The 23,354-nt window shown below is 40.9% G+C and overlaps 1 protein-coding gene across 2 annotated transcripts in view; it reads left to right on the top strand.

Annotated features, from left to right (window-relative positions):
- GATA6 (GATA binding protein 6) overlaps nt 1-16,000 on the top strand; it is a 95,687-nt gene extending 79,687 nt beyond the window's left edge. The window contains exons 7-8 of one of the 2 annotated variants that reach the window (XM_060173565.1): nt 10,484-10,589; nt 15,305-16,000. In XM_060173565.1, coding sequence (XP_060029548.1) covers nt 10,484-10,585 — 102 coding nt within the window. In that variant the 3' untranslated portion in view covers nt 10,586-10,589; nt 15,305-16,000. Of the gene's footprint in view, nt 1-10,483; nt 10,590-14,400; nt 15,267-15,304 lie in introns of those variants that run through there. The other variant, XM_060173566.1, reaches the window with a different exon arrangement.
- The last annotated feature ends 7,354 nt before the right edge of the window (nt 16,001-23,354 follow it).

Raw genomic sequence — 23,354 nt, forward strand, 5'->3', positions numbered from 1 at the left:
TCCCTGACCAGGGCCCCAGATGGTGTGATATTGACCAACAGGGCCATTATTAAGTGAGCCAGTCTCTTACCCTTATTCAACTTTTGTAGTCCTCTCTTTGTCTGATGACCTTAGGCTTTCTGTCAGTTGTTTAAGCATTGAGTGTCATTTGTTCAGTCCAACTAGAATTAGCTTTTTGGGATCTGTCTTCTTTGGGCCTTTCTGTTAGATTGCTAAGGTAATTTGGTCTGGGTCTGATCAATTAGAGAATTTATAATGCCTTCTTTAGGCACTGCAACTAGGATTCCAGGTTTATTAGGTCTAAGTCTAATCATCAAGGACCACTGAATACTATTACTTTTAGTTATATAGTTGCCCCAAGCTTACATGTACACCTGTACTCAGTACCCTAAACACTACCCTATAACTAGTATCTGTAACATTGTTAGATGATGTCTCATCGAAAGGGGGTTTTAGGTAGTCCCATGTGTTAGGAAAGAGTTGCAAGGTTGACATCTCAGGCTCCATGTCTCTCATTGCAGTCCATAGTAAGAATTCAGTAGCAGCATAACGTGGGATGACAGCACTAGTAGCAATTTGGTTGAGATCATCATAGGTGGTATGGTGGTAAGGAAACAGAGAGAAGAAATATGAAGAAGTATGGGCATAGTCCTAGAGGTTCAAGGACCATCATAAGAATCCTGGTTCGAGCCCCTGGCTCTCCACTTGCAGGGGCGTTGCTTCACAGGTAGTGAAGCAGGTCTACAGGTGTCTATCTTTCTCTCCTCCTCTCTGTCTTCCCCTCCTCTCTCCATTTCTCTCTGTCCTATCTAACAGTGACGACATCAAGAAAAACAACAATAATAGCTTCAACAAGGGCAACAAAAGGGAATAAATAAATAAGAAAAAGCTTAGAATAGGGTTAATTAGGGAGTCGAACAGTAGTGCAGCGGGTTAGGCTCATGTGGCGCAGAGTGCAAGGACCTGCAGAAGTATCCCGGTTCGAGCCCCGACTCCCCTCTTGCAGGGGAGTCACTTCACAAGCTGTGAAGCAGGTCTGCAGGTGTCAATCTTTCTCTCCCCCTCTCTGTCTTCCCTCCTCTCTCCATTTCTCTCTATCCTATCCAACAACGACAACATCAAGAACAACAATAACTACAACAATAAAACAACAAGAGCAACAAAAAGGAATAAATAAATCTAAAAAAATTAAAAAAAAAGAATAGGTTTAATTAATTGTTATTAAAACCAGGTTAGTTGGGAGTTTGTTTGCTATGCTAATCCAATGGTTAGTATCTATAGTAATATATTAGACCTCACTTTGCTTTGTGCCCTTTAGTGGTATCTGAACATCTTCATATTTTAGATACTGACAGGGCCAAGTGGTCTTGGTCTGTCTGACCTAAAGTTGTGTTTGACTTAGATGTTTAAAATGCTATATATGCAGATATATTTTTAGAGCTCCTTAAACAGTTTAAGCCCAGTGTCAGATTTTGATCATCTTACAAATATGAGGTATTGGTACTTAGGCTAAAGCAGATGTTTGTACTTAGGCAGTTAAAGAACTCGAAGTATTACATCTACTTCCCCTCTTGTATGTAACATTGATAGTGATTTATGAGAATATAAATCAATAGGATTATAATTTCACACTTTACTCTGTGCCTGCCCCTCTAGATAACCACAATAGTTTTTCATAGTCTAAATATGGGTTGCATTTAGTTTGCTTATTTATTTCAAGTATGTGTGTTCAATTCTCTAAATTCCACATGAGTGCAATCATCCTGTGGTTTTCCTTTACTTCCTTGCTTACTTCACTAAGCATAATGTCCTCAAGTTACATCCATTTTATTCCAAAGCATGTAAAATCATCTTTGTTATTGCTGAGTGGTACTCCATTGTGCATGTCCCATAACATTTTTATCCAGTCATCTGTCAAAAGGCATTTTAGATGATTCCAAATTTTGGCTATTGTGAATAGTGCTGCTATTTACATGGGGTACATATATCCCTTTGAATTTGCATTTCTCTGGTGATGAGTAAATTGGAGCATTTCTACCTCTGTCTTTGGGCCATGCATCTCTCTTCTTTAGAGCACTTTTTTTTTCTTTTTTATTTAAGAAAGGATTAATTAACAAAACCATAGGGTAGGAGGGGTACAATTCCACACAATTCCCACCACCCAATCTCCATATCCCACCCCCTCCCCTGATAGCTTTCCTATTCTCTATCCCTCTGGGAGCATGGACCCAGGGTCATTGTGGGTTGCAGAAGGTGGAAGGTCTGGCTTCTGTAATTGCTTCCCTGCTGAACATGGGCATTGACTGGTCAGTCCATACTCCCAGTCTGCCTCTCTCTTTCCCTAGTAGGGTGGGTCTCTGGGGAAGCGGCTAGAACACTTTTTTGAAAAATTTCTTTATTGGGGAATTAATGTTTTTCATTTGACAGTAAGTACAATAGTTTGTACATGCATAACATTTCCCAGTTTTCCATATAACAATACAACCCCCACTATGTCCTTTAGAGAACTTTTTAATTGGGTTGTTCTTTTTTTTTTTTTCCTTGTTGAGCTGCATGAGTTCTTTATAGGCAGTTGATATCAACTGCTTGTCTGAAGTATGGTGTGCAAATATATTCTCCCAGTTGCTAGGATTTCTGTTTATCCTTACAGAATTTTCTTTTGATGTATAGAAACTTTTAATTTAATTTAATATTTTAATTTTAATTTAATATTTGTTCAATCGTGTTTTTTGTTTCCCTTGCCCACGGGGTGAAGTCTCCAAATACATCTTCAGTGTTAATGTAATGAAATGGTTCACTGATATGTTCTTCTATGTATTTTATACTTTCAGGTCTAATATCCAGATCTTTGGTCCATTTTGAGTTAATTTTGGTGTATGGTGTTAGTTGCTGGTCTAGTTTTATTTTCCTACATGTGGCTATCCAATTCTGCCAACATCACTTGTTAAAGAGAACTTCTTTTCCCCATTGGGCAGATTTGACCAGTTTGTCATATATGAAGTACCTATATGTATATATGTATGTTACGTTATGGACCCTCTATTGTATTTCATTGGTCCATATGACCATTTTTGTTCCAGTACCACACTATTTTAACTACCACTGCTTTGTAGTATAGTCAGGCATTGTGACACCTCCATTTTTTTTTCTTTTTCCTTTGGAGTTCTTTTGCTATTCGTGGTTTTTCAAAAGTTCACATGAATTTTTGAAGAATCTGTTCAATTTCCTTGATATATGTTGTTGGGATTTTAATAGGGATTGCATTGAATCTATGGGTTGCTTTTGGCAGAATTGTTATTTAATGATATTTATTCTTCCCATCCATGAACAGGGGATGTTCTTCCACTTCTCTTTGTCATCTTCTATTTCTTTTAACAGTGCCTTATAGTTTTCCTTGAAAAGGCCCCTTACATCCTTTGTTAGATTTATTCCTAGGTATTTACTCTTTATAGATTCAGTTATAAATGGGATTGCTTCCTTCAATTTCATTTCCTCTGACCCATCTTTTGTGTAGGGAAATTCCACAGATTTGTGGGTATTGATTTTGTAGCCTGCTACTTTACTGAATTTATTGATTATTTCTAGTAGTTTCTTGGCGGAGTTTCTGGGATCCTCTAGGTATATCAACATATTATCTGAAAATAATGATAGTTTAATTTAGTCATTCCCAATTGTTGAATGTTTTTTTCTCTATCAATTGATAAAATCATATGATTTTTATCTTTCTTTTTGTTGATAGAGTGGATTACATTGACTGACTTGCAGATGTTGAACGATCCCTGTTTCCCAGGGACGAATCTCACTTGATCTTGATGGATTATTCTCTTAATATCTTATTGGATTCAATTCCAAGATTTTGTTGAGGATCTTTGCATCAGTGTTCATCAGGGATATCAAGTCTACAGTATCCTGCTGACTGTTGGGTCTCTTTGTTGCTCCACTTCTAGTTGGTTTAGGTTGTTAGATGGTTTACTAGGGATTTCTCCTGTTTATTAATATGGGCCTGTATTTCTTTTTTTCTTTTTTTTTTATTTAAGAAAGGATAAATTAACAAAACCATAGGGTAGGAGGGGTACAACTCCACACAATTCCCACCACCCAATCTCCATATCCCACCCTCGCCCCTGGTAGCTTTCCCTTTCTCTATCCTTCTGGGAGCATGGGCCCAGGGTCGTTGTGGGTTGCAGAAGGTGGAAGGTCTAGCTTCTGTAATTGCTTCCCCGCTGAACATGGGCGTTGACTGGTCCATCCACACTCCCAGTCTGCCTCTCTCTTTCCCTAGTAGGGTGGGTCTCCGGGGAAGCGGAGCTCCAGGACACATTGGTGGGGTCTTCAGTCCAGGGAAGCCTGGCCGGCATCCTGATGGCATCTGGAACCTGGTGACTGAAAAGAGAGTTAACATACAAAGCCAAACAAATTGTTGAGTAATCATGGACCCAAAGATTGGACTAGTGGAGAGGAAGTGTTAGGGGGGTACTCACTACAAACTCTAGTGTACTTCTGCTTTCAGGTATATATTTTGCAGTAGTTTATGCATACGTGTGAACATATGCTCTCTCTCACCGAAACTGGTGTATATCTAGGTTTTGGGACTTTGTTAGAAAGTGAACCACCTGGGATGGAATTAGAGAATACTATGAAAGGAAAGGTCTCACCCGAGTAATGAAGCTGAAGAGTTGTCATTCCACACGTGAAGTCTCTGGACTCAGTCTGAGCTGAAGCATGTTGAGGTGGCAATTGTTGTGTTGATTAGGTTGCGATCGGCAGATGCAATATTATTTGATAAGTATTGGGAGAGGCATACGGGAAAGTGGGCCCTATCCAAAGGTTCTAGGACTGGGGGGGAGTAGAGGCTCTATAGTGGATATGTGAGGTTCCTGCTGTCTTAGGGTTCAAAAAGACAATCGATAGTTAATGTTATCATCACATTATTTGGTAATTGGGTTAACTTTGAAAAGTCCTTTTGTTAGGGTTTGCTGTACAGTACCCAGTATCTTATATACAGCTGTGCTATTGGTTGCTTCTGATCTACTTGGTCTAGGCTTTTGAGAGAGTCCGCATATCAAATACACAGCCTATATATTAAAAAGACTCAGTCCGTGTTTTGAAAAACTTTGAGACATACAATTAATTTTCCCCCTCTCATATTAATTAACTAGTAATTTATATGACTACACTTTACTAGGAGTGTACATAAATACCATTCCCACCACCAAAAGACTGTGACCCATCCCTCCCACCCACTCCCACCCCCCACTGGCCCAGGAAGCTGCATGTCTACCCCTCACCACAGGGTTTTTACTTTGGTGCCCTACTTTCAATTTAGTCAGATCCTGCTTTTAGTTTCCCTTTCAGGTCTTCTTTCTCAACTTCTGTTGATGAGTGGGATCACCCCATACACATCTTTATCTTTCTGACTTAGCTCACTTAACATAATTCCTTCTAGCTCTGTCCAGGATGGGTCAGAGAAGGTGGGTTCATTGTTCTTGATAGCTGCATAGTATTCCATTATGTATATATGCCACAGCTTCCTCAGCCACTCATCTGTTGTTGGGCACCTGGGTTGCTTCCAGGTTTTAGCTATTATGAATTGTGCTGCTATGAACATAGGAGTGCACACCTCTTTTTGGTTGGGTGTTATGGAGTCCTTGGGGTATAATCCCAGGAGAGGAATTACTGGATCATATGGAAGGTCCATGTCTAGCCTTGTGAGAATTTTCCAGACTGCTCTCCACAGAGGCTGTACCAATCTACATTCCCACCAGCAATGCAAAAGGGTTCCTCTGTCCCCACAGCCTCTCCAGCATTTGTTGCTGCTGGTGGGCCTGTATTTCCATGAACTTCCATCTGAGGACTGCCTGTGCTGCATCCCACAGGGTCTAGTTGCTGATTTAATTTTCATTGCTATCAAGGTAATTCTCAATTTCTTTTTGATCTCTGCAATGAATCCCTTTATTGTTCAGAAGCATATTGTTTAGTCTCCAGACTTTGGGGAAATTTCTTTTCTTTTTTTGGTTGATTTCTAATTTATTACCTTTATGGTCCGAGAAGTCACATTTTATAATTTTTATATTTGTATATGTGCTTAGGATATCTCTGTGGCCCAGCATATAATCAATCTTTGTGAAGGGAACAATGCAGAATCACACCTGTTGTCTCATAATTTTGTGGACCAATATTAAGTCACTAATAAAGTTAAAAAATCGGTGATGTCACACATGTGCAAGGTTTTTTGTGTCATTCATTCATGGCATATATTTTTTAACTTCTTTATTGGGGGACTGATGTTTTATGTTTGACAGTAAATACAATAGTTTGTACATGCATAACATTTCTCAGTTTTCCACATAACAGTACAACCCCCACTAGGTCCTTTGTCATCTCATTCATGCTATATTAAAAGAAAAGAGATCCTAATAAGTATATCTTTCTTTCACAAACATTGCTTTCAGTGCATATAGAATCTCACACATGTAAAATCTCACAAAGGGCCTCAAGAGGATGTGTTTGACTTCTGAGTAGCTTTTCTGTGCAGACTAAAGATGTATATCATTAAATATGGTTAGAGCTAGTCCTCGGACTATGCACTGTACACTACTAGTGCTATGATTTGTCAGTGGTTCTATATGCTTCTTTATCTTTTGGTTGCTGTGTGGTTCTTGAAACTGTACAGTTCTTCAGATCAGTGTTTATACTGTAGTCCCTCTAGTGACCTTAGGCCTTATGACTCCACCTGTGAGTACTCAACAAGAGCTCCTGGAGTCAGAACACCTGATGGCTCTATGAATGAACTGATACTAACATATTAACAAATCAAGTCCCAAGATCAAGGTAAAATTTTACCTTTTTAGTAGCTGCATTTTATCAAAATTCAGCAACTTTGTTGTTGATATTGTTGTCAGGGCTTCACTGCTCCTGGCTGATTTTTTCAGTTAGATATGGGAGTGGGGAGACACACCACAACATTAAAACTTCTTCCAGTGGCTTGACCCTAGGTGAAATGCATGGAAAAGCAAGACCACTGTCCAAGCGGGCTATTTGCTGGCCCAATTTTCAACAGATTTCTCTCATCCACTTTTCTAAGTGACAAGAATACCAAAAACCTCAAGGCAGACAAAACTCTCAGTGTATTCGGAACAACTTCTTTTTGTGAGAAGGACTACTAAGGAAATTCTTTTGGAGCAACAAAGTGTCAATTGCCCACTGTGAACATTATTTTTCCATTATTATTTTGCCCTATAGAATGATTCCTTTGATTCTTAGAATAGTCAACACCTTGTTTGTATGTCTTTTACTGGGTCTTCTCTTTGTAACCCCAACATGTCAGAAAATCTGAATGAAGAGCAGAGTAATTCACCTGTCACATTGTTTCCCTAAAATAAAGTCCATGACAATAAGTTCCAATCCACAGGAACACGAAGAGAGAAAGAGATGCTGAGTCACCCCCTCTTACCCAGCAAGCATCACATGCAGCTGCACAGCTGCATAGCCTAATACAGAGTATATTAGGAAGGAAAGATTGAACAAGTGAACGCAAGCCTGTATGCATGATGTGGCTTTGCAGAAATTAGACCAGGATAAGTGCATCCTAATGTGAATATACAGAAACATTTTAAAAGTTGCTTACATTTTAGGTTTATGTGGATTTTGATTTCAAAAAATATTTACTTATTTGGTTATTTATTTTAGATAGAGACAGACATTGAGAAGGAAGGGAGACAGAGAACGAGAAAGAGAGACTTTACCGCACTGCTTCACCACTAGTGAAGCTTACTCACCTACAGGTGGGGACTTTGGAAAAAATAAGCGTTAGTGCTAATGTACACCAAATTATCACCATCCTTCTCTGAGTTTCTATTAACATTTATTTATTGATTCCCTTTTGTTGCTTTTGTTGTTTTATTGTTGTAGTTATTACTGTTGTTATTGATGTTGTTGATATTGGACAGGACAGAGAGAAATGGAGAGAGGAGGGGAAGACAGAGAGGGGCAGAGAAAGATAGACACCTGCACACCTGCTTCACCGCTTGTGAAGCAACTCCTCTTCAGGTGGGGAGCTGGGGGCTCAAACCGAAAGTAAATGTTGGTTCTTTGAAAGAGTGAACAAAATCGAAAAACCTTTAGCCAGACTCACAAAACAAAAAAGGGAGAAGACCCAAATAAATCAGATAGTAAATGAAAGAGGGGATATCACAAAAGACACCACAGAAATTCAACATATCATGTGAAGCTTCTATGAACAACTATATGCCACCAAGCTAGAGAACCTGGAAGAAATGGACGATTTCCTAGATACCTACCAACTTTCAAAACTAAGTAAACAGGAAGTAGATAACATGAACAGGCCCATCACAGCTAATGAAATTGAAACAGTTATCAAACATCTTCCCCAAAATAAAAGTCCTGGACCAGATGGTTTTACAAATGAATTTTACAAAACATTCAAAGAAGAACTAATACCTCTACTTTTAAAAGTATTCCAGGAGATTGAAGACACTGAAATACTCCCTTCCAGCTTCTATGAAGCCAACATCACTTTGATACCAAAAGCAGACAGGGACACAACCAAAAAAGAAACATACAGACCAATATCTCTGTGTCCAACTTCTGTTGAGAACAGTTTGGAGAACTCTCAGAAGGCTAGAAATGGACCTACCCTATGATCCTGCAATTCCTCTCCTGGGGATATATCCTAAGGAACCCAACACACCCATCCAAAAAGATCTGTGTAGATGTTTTTGGCAGCACAATTTGTAATAGCCAAAACCTGGAAACAACCCAGGTGTCCAACAACAGATGAGTGGCTGAGCAAGTTGTGGTATATATACACAATGGAATGCTACTCAGCCATAAAAAATGGTGACTTCAGTTTTTTCAGCCGATCTTGGATGGACCTTGAAAAATTCATGTTGAGTGAAATAAGTCAGAAACAGAAGGATGAATATGGGATGATCTCACTCTTAGGCAGAAGTTGAAAAACAAGATCAGAAGAGAAAACACAAATAGAACCTCACCTGGAATTGGCGTATTGCATCAATGTAAAAGACTCTGGGGTCTGTGGGTGGGGGTGGGTGGGGAGAATATAGATCCAAGAAGGATGACAGAGGACCTAGTAGGGGTTGCATTGTTCTATGGAAAACTGGAAAATGTTATGCATGTACAAACTATTGTATTTACTGTTGAATGTAAAACATTAATTCCCCAATAAAGAAATTAATTTTTTTGCAGTAAAACAGTGCAAAAGTTTTCAAGACTGTTTACAACCAGGCTTGATCTCTAAATAAATCAAATTTTACTCAACAGAAAAAAGTCTAAGGAAGAAAGGAGAGAGGTAGCTGCGTTAAATAAATCTTTCTTGTCATCTCATCTCCCTCAGATCTGAAAGAAGCACATTCCTGGTATTCAAATCCAGTGTTCTCACCTATAGGAAGCAACTGCAATAGGAGTTCACGGCAGTTGGGTGCTTGTTCAGAGTACTGCCCTCAAAATCTGTTTCTCATGATTAATGATGAGTTAAGTGTTTCAGATTGACAGGATGGCTTTTGTGGAAAGGAACATTCTGAACTTCACATATTTTTGACCTTTTCTTGTTGCAGTGGAATCCAAGTCTGTTTTATATGCACTCTAATGCTGAATCACTTCCCCATCCCATTTCATTCTGTGTGTGTGTGTGAGAGAGAGGGGAGAGGGCGGGGGGGGGGGGGAGAGATTGACTGGAAGCACAAATCACTAGTCCAACAGTCTCTGTCTTTGGTGCTCCTGTCTGGTGTTAGAATTGAACCCATGTAGCTCTATTTGTTGAATCATCTCCCAGGCTACTTTCGAATGAAAATTAGTATATCAAGAAGTATTTCCATGGATACAAAGATGCTCTGAAGATGAACTGTGGCTACTATTTTTTTTAATATAATTCTTTTTTTATTTTTATTTTTTTAATATTTATTTATTTATTCCCTTTTGTTGCCCTTGTTGTTTTATTGTTGTAGTTATTATTGTTGTTGGTGTTGTTGGATAGGACAGAGAGAAATGGAGAGAGGAGGAGAGAAAGATAGACACCTGCAGACCTGCTTCACCGCCTGTGAAGCGACTCCCCTGCAGGTGGGGAGCCGGGGTTCGAACCGGGATCCTTATGCCGGTCCTTGTGCTTTGCGCCACCTGCGCTTAACCCGCTGCGCTACAGCCCGACTCCCTGTGGCTACTATTAGCCTGGCCATCAGGTTACTTGCTGATACCTCTAGAAGCATGCTTTTCCTGCTCCCATTCTTGGCAGAAAAATCTTCAGGCAAGTCAGGGCTATTAGTATTCCCTGGAAAGAATGAAGGGCTGAACCTGGGAATCTGGGGGCAGTTTAGCCATTTCAACTCCTTGGGGAGATGTCATCAATTAAAAAAAAAATTCAAGAGTGTTCCTCATGACCACTTCAGTTATCTGTGTTAGTCAAGAATCTGAAATAACATTTACCTTTCCCTTTGTTTTCAATTAGCAGCAAGTAACAATGAGTGCTGATCTTCTGATCTTCCCTCCACCCCAGACTGCTCCCACATTAATTCCAGCTGGCCCTATCCTTGTACTCACTCAGCTGTGACTCGGTAAGCACCTTCCTAGGGTTCTACTAGCCTTCATTCCACATGTGTGTTTGCCCTATCTCCTGCTATCAAGTCTCAAGACAGAGAAGCATCTAATGGTAATAGTGATAGATTCTGCCTTGTCACTTATTGGGAGCTGAGTCTAAAGTTCTAGAAGCTTTACCTGGCAAGACAGGCCAGAGCTGGCATGTCTGCTATGTGCTGAATAACCTGCTGACAATAGGGACAATCATAGCCAAAATGTGACTTTGTCACCCTTCATGGTCATCATCAGTCCCTGCTCAAGCTAATCAGTAATAATATGATAATGATATTCATAATGACTTTTGACATAGATAATTGTTACTTATCAATTGTGTGAGAAATTCTAGAGGCACTTTGCTATGCTTTAAACAGTTTTTTTTCTGAGACAGAGAGGGAAGGAGATGGTGAGATAGAGAAGTAGAGGTAGAAAAAGAGAGACAAAGAAAGAGACTGAGACTTTTTTGGGGTGTGTGTGTGGTTTGGTGTCTTTCCCTCTCTTCCTGTCTCTCTATTTAGAAAAAAATATCAGCCTGGAGCAGTGAAGCCCTAGTGATGATAGAAGCAAACATACCTGTCTAACTACTTATTCTGTAAAATAAACCTACTTGTGCCTCCATTTCATTCTTAATCAGAGAGAAAGTTTGGTGTCCCTCTTCTTATTTTATTTTTTATTGGGGGAGTGTCAATGGTTTTTAGTCAATAGTAAGTACAGTAGGTAGTACTTGTGTAGCATTCCTCAGTTTCCTGCATAACACTCTTGACCCCACCTAGGTCCTCCTCGACCATCATGCTCTAGGAGAGGAGCCTCCCCCCATGCCCTACTTTAGTGGAAAACACCAAACCCAGCACACTATTCTTAAACTTCCCTCAAAAGTGTGCTTACTATAAAGATACTCTTTCAAGGCAAAGTTCTCAACTCCCTCCTTCTAATCTCATCCTCTCATGAACAGAATTTTTGGACTTGCTCTTGTGACATCTGTTAGTTACAGAGATGGAATCTGGGGGGGGGGGGCTTGCAGTGAAAATAGAAAATAAAAAATAAAGGAATAAAAAACTGAAAAAAAATCAATATTAGTGAATGCTAAAACCCTAGCACAAAGCCAGAAAAAAAAAAACATTCCAGCATACATTGACTGAGGAACACTTGTCTCAGAAGCAGATGGAAAGTTTGTTGTGCATGAACTGCCCCAAACAGGGAAAATAAATAAAATTCACTAAGTCACAAATTAACTTAAATAGTGAGTTTCTTACTGGGTGGCAGAAATCACAAATGCATCTAAGGTCTCATGCTTTCTCTAGACACAGCAATCCTGACTCCTGGCCTTTAATGGCAATGGCACTAGTTTTGGCCTGCCTGCCTTCTTCCCTGTCTCCCTCCTTTCCTCCCTTCCTCCCTTCATTTCTTCATTTTTGCCACCAGAGTTGCTGTTGGAGTCTGTACATACACAATTCCACCAGTCCCAGCAACCCCACATTTCCTCCCCTGTTTTTGATGGAGCTAGAGAGAGAAAGAGAGAGAGGGAAAGATTAGATAGATAGATAGATAGATAGATAGATAGATAGATAGATAGATAGTATAATGGTTATGCAAAGAGACTTTCAGACCTGAGGCTTCAAAGTCTCAAGTTCAATCCCCACACCACCAAAGCCAGAGCTGAGCAGTGCTCTGGTATAAATACATAAATAAATAAATAAATAAATAAATAAGAGAAGGAACCACTGCTCTCTTGCTCATGAAGCTTTCCTCCTGCAAGTTGGCACTGGGGCACTGAATCTAGGCCCTAGAGTATGATAATATGTGTACCACCACTGAGGGAGAAAGTCCCTCCCAGAAGTAGGAGTGGTTACAGACCTGGCTTAGAAAGGGTAGGCGGAGCTTTGGTTTTAAAGGGCTTAACCTTGGAGTTTTGATCTTTTCCCCTCCCTCCCTCTCCTGCCTCTCCTTCTCTCTCCCTCCCCCTCCCTCTCTCTTCTCCTTGTCCCCCTCTCCCTCTCTCTCCCTTTCTGTCTCTCCTTTTCTCCCTCTCCTTCCCTCTCCTCCTGCTCTCCCTGCTCTCTCCCTGTCTCTCTCTCCCTCCCTCTCCTCCCTCTCTCCCTACTCTCTCCCTGTCTCTCTCTCCCTCTCCTCCTCTTTTCCCTCCCTCCCTCCATCTCTCTGCTCAGATCACCAAGTAATGTAAGTCTGTCTTTCATGCCCTAACGTGTGAATGCTTTCTAATTAAAAGATAATATACCTGATAATCATGCTCTCCCTTCAATTCTTTGCTGAGAAAATGTGTGACAGACCTTTTATAATGGGGAGCAGGGAGCAAGTGTCAGCCTTCCCTTCCCCCATTTCCCCCCAAAACACCACCACTTAGATTTATATATTTATGAGAGGGAAGAGGACAGATAGAGAACCAGAACATCACTTCCCAGGCTATAGCACTGTTTTCTTTTCTTTAACTACTGGTCCTTGGGGTTGGAAAGTAATGGTTGCTCCCATCTTAGAAAGCAGGTCTCTCCCAAGAAGGGGGTAGAGGCATTCGGGAATAAGCATAAAAGAATGAGATACCTGTCCCTTCCCTAAGTCCACAGTCCTCCTGCTTCATCCATAAATAGCATGCTTCATCCATAAATGCACTAATACATAATGTAAACCTCTAAATAACAGTGAGTTCTCAGTGGGAACTCCAGTAACTGATACTGTGTGGTCTACTTCTGGACAAACTTTGTGCTATTTGGGAATGATCTCCCCAATCTTCTAAAAAGTATTTAAAAAACAAAAAAGAATGTGTATGTGTGTGTGTGTGTGTGTGTGTGTGTGACAGAGAGAGAGAGAGAGAAAGAGACACACACACACACACACAGAGAGAGAGAGAGAGAGAGAGAGAGAGAGATTGAGAACCAAAGCATCACTTTGACATATACAGCCAGGCATCAGACTGAGGACTGCATGTTTGAGAATCCAGTGCTCTTCACTGTGCTTCCTCCCCCAGTCTTTGTAACAACTGGTGAGACGTGATCATCACTATCTTACACATGAGCAAATGGGCTCCAGAGATGGGATCTCAGTGCCTGGAAGTGGCTGCAACCATGTGGCTTCTGCTGCTGCACAAAATCTATCTGGAGAGTCAGGAACATAGAGACCATGACACCGGTCAGGTTTATATCTCAGATTTTCTTTTGTCTCCCAAGTTTTCAGTAGATCTATTTTAATTTTACCTTATTTTATGTTATTATGTCTGTGCTGTTCAAACTGAACACAGATGGGTGATGTGTGGGGAGGGGTGACTTGGAGGGGGATGTGTGTGGGTGTTTCTTAGGAAATATTCCAGAAGGCCTTCTCAGTAAAGGGGTCTGTTCTGGGGTGTCATGAGCCTCAACATATCAAGCCCTTGACCTGGATCTGGGGCTCCCATTGCGGGTATGTGGAGTCTCACTGTTTCTAGTTCTTTGCTGGAATCCCATACTAATGGTAGACTTGTCCTTGAGAGGGGACTGGGGAACCCCTGGGAAGCAGCCAAGGTTGAGTATTAGGCTTCAACACCCACTGCCTGAAGGGGTGTGGCCTTGTGGGGAGCTAGTGGCTGCCCTCCTTCTCCCTTTAGTCCATTTTTCTCCAGAGCAGAGGGTGAGGAGAGGGCCCCCAGGGTCTTCAGGGTGGGGGGAGAGAGAGGTAAGGAGAGGGGTCTTGGCAGGCTGGAGGAATAGCACAGAATTTGTATGCCTGAGCCTCTGGGCTTGCTCCTGGTACTGCATACACCACAGTGGGGCTTTGTCCTCTCTTTCCATCTTTCTCTTTTATGAGATATCCATGAAATAAATACAGCAAATGAAAGTTTGGGGGGCACATGGTCACTAATAGACTTTGTAAACTTTGGAGCCTCAGATTTTTTTTTTTCCCAGCACACTGCTCAGCTCTGGCTTATGGTGGTGTGGGGGGATTGAACCTGGGACTTTGGAGCCTCAGGCAAGAGAGTGTCTGCTATTTACTCCCACCTGACTCTGTAAACTTTGATTTAAAATAATAACTTACACAGAGGGGGGGTTTCCAGCCTGGGGCTGGGGTGGGGTTTAAGAACAGCTAAGGGCAAGGGAGGTACTGGCTGAGGGAGAAAAGTCTAGGTGATAACAGTCAGCCTAGAATTTCCGGGGCACATGAGAAAGGAACCAGACCAGGCGTCTACTAGGAGATAGACTTCACTGAAGTAAAACCAGGAAAATATGGGTATAAATATATGTTAGTGTTTGTAGATACCTTTTCAGGATGGACTGAAGCATTCCCGACTAAGAGGGAGATGGCCCAGACAGTGGTGAAGAAACTACTTTAAGAGATTTTTCCCAGGTTTGGTATGCCTATTCAATTAAGCTCAGATAATGGTCCAGCCTTTGCTTCCCAGGTAAGCCAGAACTTGGTAGGTGTCCTTGGGGCAAAATGGAAATTACATTGCGCCTACAGGCCCCAATGCCCAGGAAAGGTAGAAAGGATGAAAAGAACTCTAAAGGAGACCTTAACAAAATTAACTATGGAGACTGGCATAGACTGGATAACTCTCCTTCCCTTTGCCCTTTATAGAGTAAGGAATACCCCCTATACTGCAAAGCTGACCCCATTTGAGATCATGTTTGGTCGTCCCCCTCCCATAATCCCAGCCTTGATATCAGACTTGCTCACTGATATTAATGATTAGGACCTACTTGCCTCTTTATAGAAAATAGCTCAAGCCCCAAAGCATGTGTGGCTGAGTCTGAGAGCAATACATGAAGCTGCACTTCCTCCAGACCCTCATCCCTTCCAGCCCGGAGACTCAGTCCTGGTGAGATGCCACCAGAAAGAGACACTCGAGCCTCGGTGGCAAGGACCTTATACTGTCATCCTAGCCACCCCCATGGCTCTGAAGGTGGACAGTATCGGCCTTTGGATCCGCCACTCCCACATCCATGCAGCAGAGGCGGGAGAGTTCAAGACCTATGGCAACTTGAGTCTGTCCCCAAACACCCGCTCAAGCTCTGGTTGCTCTGCTGGAAACTTTGCAAATTCTCTCCTGGTGACTCTAATCTTCGTCCCTGCTGCTACTGCTCCTCATACCCCATTGAACCTCACCTGGATACCAGGACAGTAGTCAGAAACAGAGATTGGCCCAAGATTGGGCCCCAGAAGTTACAAAAGACAAGGGGGGGGGGGGAATGTGGAGGTTAGAGAAAAGCCCTGAATATTGAGAACAGCTGTTAACCCGAAACCAACTGTTCCTAGTTCTGTGTAAATAGTTTCACCTGTACCCACCCTGTGATAACTATAAAAAGGTGGGATGAAGAATGATCAGGGTCACGGAGTCTCCCCTCTTCCCTTGCATGGAATGGTGTCAGTGGTCCAAGCTTAAACTTGCTAATAAAGGCTCTTGTACTTGAATGTGATTCTAGTCTTCCTTGTGTGTGATCAGGACTCGAACCTCTGGGTGTAACACTTTCTGTTTCTTTCTAGTAAAAATAAATAAGTCATTTTTTAAAAAAGAAAGACTTCAGATCTTAGCTGACATAGCCACAGCTCAAACAAAAAATAAAGAGGAGCATCATGCTTGATAAATGAAATCATCTTTTCTTTCTGACTTTAGATGAGTAGTGACAGTATCTTTTTACAGTGGTGCTGTGCTTCTGTTAAAATATATTGATAGCCACCTAATGAGTGAGTGTGTGGAATAGTCTTTAATTGAGTAAACTAAAGGGTTAATTCTAGTCAAGTTTTTTTTTTTAAATTTATTTATTGGGGGATTAATGTTTTACATTTGACAGTAAATACAATAGTTTGTACATGCATAACACTTCCCAGTTTTCCACATAACAGTACAACCCCCAGCAGATACTCTGTCAGGTTTAAGAAGAGTTTTTACATACATCTGTGTGGCATTGATTTATTTATAGTTTATTAGTGATTTAATATTAATTTACAAAATTGTAAGTTATAATTTCATACAGTCCCACCACCAGAGTTTTGTGCCCCATCCCTTTCACTAAAAACTGAAATTGTTCTTCCAGGATCAACAATATGGGCTGATTCTATAACTGTATATCTATATGTCCCAGGTTCTATCCTTGTCACCACCATAAGCCAGAGCTGAGGAGTGCTCTATTCTATTTCCCCCTTTCTTCCTCATTAAAATAAAAATAAGTAAAATAAAAAAATTTAGTAAAGTTGATGTATTGCACCAAAGTAAAAGACTCTGGGGTCAGTGGGTGGAGGTTCAGGTCCTGGAACAGGATGGCAGAGTGGGGGTTGTATCATTATGTGGGATACTGGGAAATGTTATATATGTACAAACTATTGTATTTACTGTCAAATGTACAACATTAATCCCTCAATAAATAAATAAAAAAAGAGGGTAATGTAGATAGCATAATGGCTATACAAACAGACTGTGATGCCTGAGGCTCCAAAGTCACAAGTTCAGTCGCCCACACCACCATAAACCAGAGCTAAAAAAAAAAAAAATGAAATAAAAAAGATGAAAAAAATTAGTAAAATTTAGTTCAAATGATTAATGATTACTTTGACATCTGCTGATTCTGAAGACTTTTACCCCTGATAATTTACAGAGCTCTCACATCAGGGCAGCTGGTTTTGAGCAAGTACAGCATTCAGGTTCCTAGTGCCAGCATATGAGGCAGATTAAGAGAGTCTAGAGTCATGGTTAAACACAGAATGATAGAAAGCAGAAACCTTGAATCCTCACAGTTTGGTTTAATCAATGAGAAATAAAGTAAGTACACATGAAGAGTCATCCTCGTAGTTTCCATCTCTTTTTGTTGCTACCACTCTGGAATCACCAAAGAAGTTGGATGTTCTAGGAAATCAGAAAACTCAAACCAAACCATGTTGCTCTCCAGTGTGCTAAGGGCCTTCACCTAACTCCTAGCTCCGGCCAAGCTCCTCAGAAGTTGTCCCTCAGAGAAAGCCTCCTAAGCCTGTGATTTATGTTTATTTTATTTATTTATTTATTTATTTATTTATTTATTTATTTCTGTTTTTTACCAGAGCACTGCTCAGCTCTTGCTTATGGTGGTGTGAGGGATTGAACCTGGGACTTTGGAGGCTCAGGCATGAAAGTCTCTTTGCATAATCATTCTGCTATCTACCCTTCACAAGCTTGTGATATATGAAACACGTGCTCCTTAGGAAGACAGGCCAACAGATAAAGCTGGGCTGTGAATAGCCCAGGAAATGGCACAGTAGATAAAGGGTCACATCGACTCTTAAGCATGGACTCCTGAGCCCCATGCCCAGCATGACATATGTCAGAATCATGCTCTGGTTCTCTCTCTTTCTCTCCTAAACAAGTAAACAAATATTTTTGTTAATTAAAAAAAAAAAAAAACTGGACTGTGGGTATTCAAGGTCCCTGCTTTTCAGGCAAAGTCCTAGACTGCCACATCCCCCCCCCACCATAATCTTTTCAGCTTTATTCTGTGGAATAATCCTGGAATGACAGTTATTTCTCCAAATTATCTCAGCACCTGTCACTAGGCAGGGCTGCCTTGAGCAAGAGCCACGGGGCCTCAGGCTCTGCATTTTGGGTAAAGTGGTTTCAGTAACTTGGGGACAGTTCTCTGAAGAGGACTTAAAGCACCTTGAAGGTGAGGGTGGGGAGAAAGCAAGGGAGGATATTTGTCTCTGGACTCCACTCCGGTACTCAAGTCACAGAACTCTGGGGAGGAGGCCTGAGATAATCCAGAGAGTTAGAGTTGGCTGCTTGCTCCACTCCCACTCCTCTCCTGGGTTGCTCCCCTCCTGACACGAAGGGCCAGAAAAGGTGCATCTAACCTGATTTTCTCCTTTCTGCCAGGCTCTACCACTATAGCATGGCTCTGTTCCACCGGCCCACTTCTCTTCCTACCACCTAAGCCCTAGGTCCAATCTTTACTGTGATTATTTCCAGCTAATATGAGTAATGACCTTCACAGGAGAAAAGTCGTCTGTCCTAGGATGTTTCAGTGAGTTGCCAGAAAGGTAGCCAACAGAAGGCTGACAGTGAGGAGGAAGAGTGCTGGCTGGGGTGGGCCATTAGAGAAAGAGGATAGATTCAGAGGTTTAGACTGAGTCTCAACAGCAGACTGCACTTGGTGGAAGAGGGGGAAGACCATTTATTTATTTATTTATTTATTTATTTATTTATTTATTTATTTATTTATTTAAGAAAGGAGACATTAACAAAACTGTAGGATAAGAGGGGTACAACTCCACACAATTCCTACAACCTGATCTCCATATCCTATCCCCTCCCCTGATAGCTATCCCATTCTCAATCTCTCTGGGAGTATGGACCCAGGGTCATTGTGGGTTGCTGGAGGTGGACTCTGTAATTGCTTCCCCGCTGAACATGGGTCTATCCATACTCCCAGTCTGCCTCTCTCTTTCCCTAGTAGGGTGAGTCTCTGGGGAAGCGGAGCTCCAGGACACATTGGTAGGGTCGTCAGTCCAGGGAAGTCTGGTTGGCATCATGCTGGCATCCAGAACCTGGTAGCTGAAAAGAGAGTTAACATACAAAGCCAAACAAATTGTTGAACAGGGGAAGACCTTTTGATGATTGAACTTACACAGTCAGAAGTGCGAGACATTTGAGGTGAACCACAAATCCCATCATGTATCAGTGAGGAAAGAGAGAGGAGCAGGTAAGAGACCAGTGAAGAGTCTGAACAGCAGCTGATCCCCAAGCCTGGGAGAGGAGGGCACAGTGGACACAGAGGGACCTTCTTTTAGGACTCTCGGAAAATTGGACCAATTTTCGAGCAATTATTTTAGGAACCAGATGCTAAAACATCCAGGCAAATTGTGGGACTATATATAAAATGTAGGTTTTGTCCAGAGAAAGGACCTTTTGACAGAAGACATACTCTATTCACTGTGACTTAAGGAAGGTAGACTTGAAAATGAATTTCTATCAAATTGGATTAATCTGATTTTTTAAAAGTATCTCATCTGTGATCCTGACACAGGCAAGAAAGAAATGTGGCATGAGTTGTTAGTCCCTACACACAGCAGTCTCATAACCATTTTTGAATGATTACAATAACTTACTTAGAGAAAATACTGCAACACATTGGTTTCAGGCGTGCGCCAATATTGTTTTATGTAGGATGGGCTCTGCCTGTAGGCTGGATATCAAGGGATGATGACTACTGACAGAACAGGAGAGGAACTGTGCTTTGGTCTTTCCAGGGGGTGATTTCACAGGTGCCTGGAAACAGCAGTTCCCAAGAAAACACAATGTCTAGAAGAGAAAGGGAATCGTGTGTACAGGTGTTGAGGGAACTAGCCACTTGATTTATCAAATTCTCTTATATATTTAATCTTATTATTGACACAGTCTAAGCTAATGGATTTTTTATATTTAAAGGGTTAAATACAATTTATGGGCCAAATGGTAGAGCACCTGGTTGAGTGCACACATTACAGTGTACAAAGACCTAGGTTCAAGCCCTAGGTCCCTGCCTATAGGGGGTAATCTTCATTAGCTGTGAAGCAGTGTTGCATCTCTCTCTCTCTCTCTCTTCTCTCTCTCTCTTTTTGTCTCTCTCTCTCTTTCTCAATTTCTCTCTGTCTCTACCCTAAGCAAAAAAAAAATTTTAAAAAGAAGTAATAAAAATGTTGACTACAGCACTAGGTGGTATATATCTATTGCACAAAGAAAATACACACGTTACGGGAGTTGAGGGTTAAGTTAACGGTAGTGCAGAGGGTTAAGCGCAAGGACTGGCTTAAGGATCCCAGTTTGAGCCCCTGGCTCCCCCCCTGCAGGGGAGTCTCTTCACAGGCAGTGAAGCAGGTCTGCAGGTGTTTGTCTTTCTCTCTCCCTCTCTGTCTTCCTCTCCTCTCTCCATTTCTCCCTGTCTTATCTAACAACGACGACAACAATAACTACAACAATAAAAAAAAATAAAAAATACACAAGTTACACATCATGTAAAGGATGTCTTCCTATTGATTTCTTCCCTGGTCATCTGTTTTCAATCCCCAGAGAGAACCAGTGCTATCAGTTCTGCAGATATCCTTTCAGACTGTCTTTATGTGATCATGTGCAAATTTCTCACTCAAATGATTGTTGGTATCTTTTTAAATTATCTTTCTTCTTTTAAAAAAAAACTTAATACTAGATCTTTGAGATGATAGCTAATCAGAATATGTAGAGCAGTCTCATTTATAAAATATATTTTAAATTACTTAATAAATATGCCATAAAGCTTCTAATAGAGGGAATGGGAACATGCAAAAGGCTTTCATGCCTGTGGCTCCAAGATCTTGTTCAGTCTCATCCACCATAAACCAGAGTTGAGCAGTGCTGTAGTAAAAACAAATAAAAAAATACAAGAAATATACAAACATCCAAGGAGAAAAAAAGAAAGCAAAACCCCAGAAATATATAAAGTAAAATTTGAAAGCTCCTTTTTCTTTTTTTTTTAACTTTTTATTATTGTTATTTATTAGATAGCGAGAAATCGAAAAGGTAGGGGGAAATAGAGACAGAGAGAAACCTGCAGCCCTGCTTCACCACTGGCAAAGCTTTCCCCCTACAGATGGGGACTGGGGGCTTGAACCTGGGTCCTTGTGCACTGTAACATGTGTGCTAATTTTCTATTCCCCCCACAACTTAAATAAATTAACATCTTTTTTAAAAAAAACTTATTTACTTTCCCTTTTGTTGCACTTGTTGTTTAACATTGTTGTGGTTATTGATGTCGTTGTTGTTGCATAAGACAGAGAGAAATGAAGGGAGGAGGGGAAGACAGAGAAGGGGAGAGAAAGTTAGACACCTGCAGACCTGCTTCACTGCCTGTAAAGCGACTCCCCTGCAGGTGGGGAGCCGGGGGCTCGAACCAGAATTAATGTCTTATGTACACACACATGAGTATTAAAAAAATATGTTAGTCAACAACTTGTTTGGCTTTATATGTCAACTCTCTTTTCATCCACCAGGTTCCAGATGCTACCAAGATGCCAGCCAGACTTCTCCAGAACCACGCCCCACTAGGGAAAGAGAGAGACAGGCTGGGAGTAAGGATCGACCTATCAATGCCCATGTTCAGTGGGGAAGCAATTACAGAAGCCAGACTTTCCACCTTCTGCAACCCACAATGACCCTGGGTCCATACTCCCAGAGGGTTAAAGAATAGGAAAGCTATCAAGGGAGGGGATGGGATATGGAGTTCTGGTGGCGGGAATTGTGTAGAGTTGTACACCTCTTATCCTATGCTTTTGTCAGTACTTCCTTATTATAAATAAATAAAAATTAAAAAACATGTGGTATATATTTTGTGATCTCTTTTTCTTTTAAAGATGTGATTTGTATTTTTCTTTCTTTTTTATTTTTATTTCTTTTTATTTAAGAAAGGATTAATTAACAAAACCATAGGGTAGGAGGGGTACAACTCCACACAATTCCCACCACCCAATCTCCGTTTCCCATCCCCTCCCCTGATAGCTTTCCCATTCTCTAGCCCTCTGGGAGCATGGACCCAGGGTCATTGTGGGTTGCAGAAGGTGGAAGGTCTGGCTTCTGTAATTGATTCCCCGCTGAACATGGGCATTGACTGGTCGGTCCATACTCCCAGTCTGCCTCTCTCTTTCCCTAGTAGGGTGGGTCTCTGGGGAAGCTGAGCTCCAGGACACATTGGTGGGGTCTTCAGTCTAGGGAAGCCTGGCCGGCATCCTGATGACATCTGGAACCTGGTGACTGAAAAGAGAGTTAACATATGAAGCCAAACAATTTGTTGAGCAATCATGGACCCAAAGCTTGGAATAGTGGAGAGGAAGTGTTGGTGGGTACTCACTGCAAACTCTAGTGTACTTCTGCTTTCAGGTATATATTTTGCAGTAGTTTACGGATACTACATATGTGTGAACATATGCTCTCTCTCACAGAAACTGGTGTATATCTAAGTTTTGGGACTTTGTTAGAAAGTGAACCATCTGAGATGTGATTTATATTTTTCTTTCTTTTTTTTTTTAAAAAAAAAGTTTGGGGGTGGTGGTACACCAGGTTAAGCGCACATAGTACGAAGCACAAGGACCAATGCAAGGGTCGCAGTGTCTCTATCTCTTCCCCTCCCTTCTCAAATTTTCTCTTCTCTCCAATAAAATAGAAAAAAATGGCTGCCAGGAGCTGTATGTTTATTTCTATTGATATAAATCTACTTTATCATTTGATTTTATTTTATTAACAAAAATCTACTCTGGTTACATATGCATACTCAAAATTCATGGTAGTGTTCAGTAGGAAGAAGATTCCACTCAGGTCCTTAGCCATCTTTCTCTGTTCAGACATGATCATTATAACTGTTCATGTTGTACTCTTCCAGAAAGTCTATATGTTTATGCAAATAAATAAAAATCTTAATCCATACGAATGATAACACATTACTAATCTATACTGTTACGTTTCTAGATTTTTTTTTTTTTTAGTATTTTAAAATTTTAGTTTAATGAGAGAGATATAGACAGATAAAGAGCAGAGCTCTGCTCAGCTCTGGTTTATGTGCTGAGGATTGAATCTGGGGACTTGGAGTCTCAGGCATGAATTTTTTTTTTTTCATAACCATTATGCCAGATTTTTAAAAATTTTCTTTCTTTTCTTCTTTAATATTTATTTTATTTATTCCCTTTTGTTGCCCTTGTTGTTTTATTGTTGTAGTTATTATTGTTGTTGTCATTGTTGGATAGGACAGAAAGAAATGGAGAGAGGAGGGGAAGACAGAGAGGAGGAGAGAAAGATA

Source organism: Erinaceus europaeus, chromosome 15 (genome assembly GCF_950295315.1).
Source record: "Erinaceus europaeus chromosome 15, mEriEur2.1, whole genome shotgun sequence".
NCBI lineage: Eukaryota > Metazoa > Chordata > Mammalia > Eulipotyphla > Erinaceidae > Erinaceus > Erinaceus europaeus.